At 59.1% G+C, this 3,014-nt stretch overlaps 2 protein-coding genes across 2 annotated transcripts; both read left to right on the top strand.

Annotated features, from left to right (window-relative positions):
- Window positions 1–789: 789 nt before the first annotated feature.
- On the top strand, window positions 790–1,597 carry SPRG_17897 (hypothetical protein; the record flags this gene model as incomplete). The annotated part of the gene is made up of 3 exons (XM_012357311.1): window positions 790–1,296; window positions 1,330–1,506; window positions 1,589–1,597. The coding sequence occupies 3 exons, from the start codon at window positions 790–792 to the stop codon at window positions 1,595–1,597; spliced, it is 693 nt and encodes a 230-aa protein (XP_012212701.1).
- Window positions 1,598–2,260: 663 nt separating this feature from the next.
- SPRG_17896 (hypothetical protein) lies at window positions 2,261–2,790 on the top strand (the record flags this gene model as incomplete). The annotated part of the gene is made up of 1 exon (XM_012357310.1): window positions 2,261–2,790. A coding segment is annotated over one exon (530 nt), but the record flags the coding sequence as incomplete, so codon positions are not given.
- Between the last annotated feature and the right edge of the window lie 224 nt (window positions 2,791–3,014).

Here is a 3,014-nt window from a genome sequence, read left to right as displayed (position 1 = left end):
TCGCATTGCATGTGGAGACCGTGCCTACCCTAACACGTTGTACAGCCTGTGCAGCGGCATCGGCTCGTAGAAGTGCGCCCTGGTGTCTTCATGTCGCCTCCGACGTCGTCGCCGTGGCATAGCTTTTAGCGCTAGCGATATTGATTGATTTTGATTCTGTCTTTTCTTGATGTATCCGGATCAGGGGACAAGTCATCCCGCAATTAGTAAAGTATCTCTCGCTAGTAGTACGCGCCATTTGCATCTTTCCTTGCAGCTCCAAGTGCCACGTCATACCCTCCAAATTTAATACCTTGGTCGATCCAATCGTAGAGGTACTTATCCATTTGCCGCGGCCACAGATGACCAAAGTTTGGTCATCTGTCATCAAGGGTTTGGTGACCAGACCCTTGGTCATATCCTCCACATCCAATACGAAAAGTATAAAATGGTAGAGGTTCGCGTTCAAAATTAGAACGAGCAATGACCAAGCGCGTCTGCCAGCGTGCCACGTCGCCAAGACTGCCATGCGTCGTGCTGCATGGCATCCTCGCCATGCTGAAGGATGGGCGCGACGTGGCTGCCCTCCTTGCAGCGCTGCCAGCCGAGATGCTATCGCCCGAGCTCCTCGCGCTCCGTGACCTCGGCGCCGCCGTGGACCTCGCCGACCACTGGCCGGTCGTGCATGTCACCACGATGCCGATCGAGCATGTGCGCCTTGGCATGGCCGCGCTACCTGCATTCGCCGGTATCTACGTGGATCCTGGCATCGCCGCCGTCGCGTGGCTGGACGCGACCTTGCCACCGAGGATGCCACTGACGCTGGTCGTGGACCCGTCTGTGCTCGGCACCTGTAGCGCCTTTGCCCGTGTCTGGGGCGACCGTGTCACGACCGTCATTGTCCAAGGCGCCAAGGTCCGTAAGGATCCGGTCCCCGACATCCTCGCGCGCTGCGTCCACGTCCAATCGGTCCACATCGAGTTCTACTTTGTGCCTGTCCATGCGTATATGAACGCTCTCTCGACCAAGCAGCTGCATACGCTCGAGATCGATGAGGGCTGGGGCCACGACGCGGTCAATGCATCGGGCATTGTCGCGTGGCTTCAAGGACCTCACGCGACGTCGCTCTCGCTTGCGTGCAACTCGGTGCGCGATCCGGCAGCGCTGGCGACCGCGATCTACGATTGCTCGCATCTCACGTCGTTGCGCCTCGTCGATGCATTGGACCTGAAAGAAGCCTTGGTGACGTCATCACGGACCTTGCACCACATCACGTCCCTCGCCATCCTCGACGATGGCTTCGATGCCCACTTGAACGTAAGTCTGCTTCGGAAGCTCGATCGCACCAAGGTCGTTTCGTTCTCGCTCGAGAAATGCCTAGGCGACAAAGGCGACGACGTGGTCACGACAAGTGTGCTCGATGCGCTCGCGATGTGTCCCGCGCTGACGACACTCAGCCTCACCAACCTCGACTTGACGGCCGCGAGCCGGTCGACTGGTTTCTGGCCGCAGCTGACCACCGTGCGTGTGCGATCCACGGATTTGGACACGCCGCGAGAGCGTGCTGCGCTTCTCAAGTGGCTCTCGACGTCGCGCTGCTTGACGTCAGTCGATTTGAGCTACACGGCGCTCCAGAAAGAAGGTCTTGTCGAGCTGGCGCGGGCGCTGCCGGCGTGGCTGGCTCGTGGCCTCGAGACGTTGACGCTCCAAGGCGCCGTGCGTAGTGATGATGATGCTGCCATCGTAGCCGTCGGTCTCGCATCAAGCAAGAATCAACGCTCTGTGGCGGTGGATTTGAGAAACAACCATCTCACGATCGCAAGCATCAAGCTACTGATGGCGACACTTGGTGCATGCCAGAACGTCACGCTGCATCTGGATACATTCGTTGAAGCAGACGCGGATGGTCCTGCTTCTGACCATGCCTCGACGATCCAAGACCTCTTACAACTGCACCAGCTACAGCAGGTGTCACCCGGTGTCTTCCAGTCGCCATCCCGCAGCCCGTTACCGTGGCACGCCGTTTAGCGTTCAACGCAGTAATACTACGGCTTTAATGGACCCATGGATTCCGCAATCAAAAGAAGACGCATCCCTCACCTAGTACAAAAGCACATCTAACTTGTCCATACGTACTATATCTACCGACATTGCATGTTCCTGATATCCGCGGACATTGCCAATGCAATCTGGGCACGCCCTGGCGCCACGTCATAACCCTACAAATTCGATCCACATATCGAATCTTAGAGGTAAACCTCATTTGCCAGCAACTTCGAAGATGACCAAGCGCGTCTGCCAGCGTGCCAAGAGCTCGTCGAGCCTGCCAGACGTCGCCCTCCACCGCATTCTCCGCATGCTGGAGAATGGCTGCGACGTCGCCGCCTTCCTTGCTGCGCAGCCGCCGTTGACCCTGCCGCCCGAGCTCCTCGCGCTGCGAGACCTCGGCGCCGCCATCAACCTCGCCGACCACTGGCCTGTTGTCCATGTGACCAAGATCCCAGTCCAGCATGCTCGCTTGGCCATCGCCGCGCTACCAGTGTTCAAGGGCATCCACGTGGACCCGGGTTTTGCGGCGCTCGCCTGGCTCGACGCGACGCTACCGCCGCATATGCCCGTGTCGCTCGATGTCGACCCCAAGGTTCCCGGCGCGCTCTGCGCCTTTGTGCACGTCTGGGGCAGCCACGTCGTCAACGTTGTTCTCAAGGGCCGCTATGTCGAGCTCGACCCGATCCCCGACGTCCTCGCACGCTGCGTCAACGTGGAATCGGTGACCATCAAGAACCGGGCCGGGCCAGAAAAGACAACGACGTACTTGAGCGCAATTCCGATGACGCATTTGCACACGCTCAAGGTGCTTCATGCGGATTGGCATCTTCTGAACGATATCTCGGCCATCGTTGCCTGGCTGCAAGGACCCAAGGCGATGTCGTTGACGCTGGCGTGCGACGCCGTGAATGACCCGACGGCGCTGGCGCGCGCGATCCAAGCATCGACGACGCTCACGTCGTTGCGCATTGTGGACGCAATCGATC

The sequence above is a fragment of the Saprolegnia parasitica genome, assembly GCF_000151545.1.
Source record: "Saprolegnia parasitica CBS 223.65 unplaced genomic scaffold supercont2.844, whole genome shotgun sequence".
Taxonomy (NCBI): Eukaryota; Oomycota; class Saprolegniomycetes; order Saprolegniales; family Saprolegniaceae; genus Saprolegnia; species Saprolegnia parasitica.
Note: the sequence above shows the minus strand (reverse complement) of the source record. Positions and strands in the feature narration are given on the sequence as shown.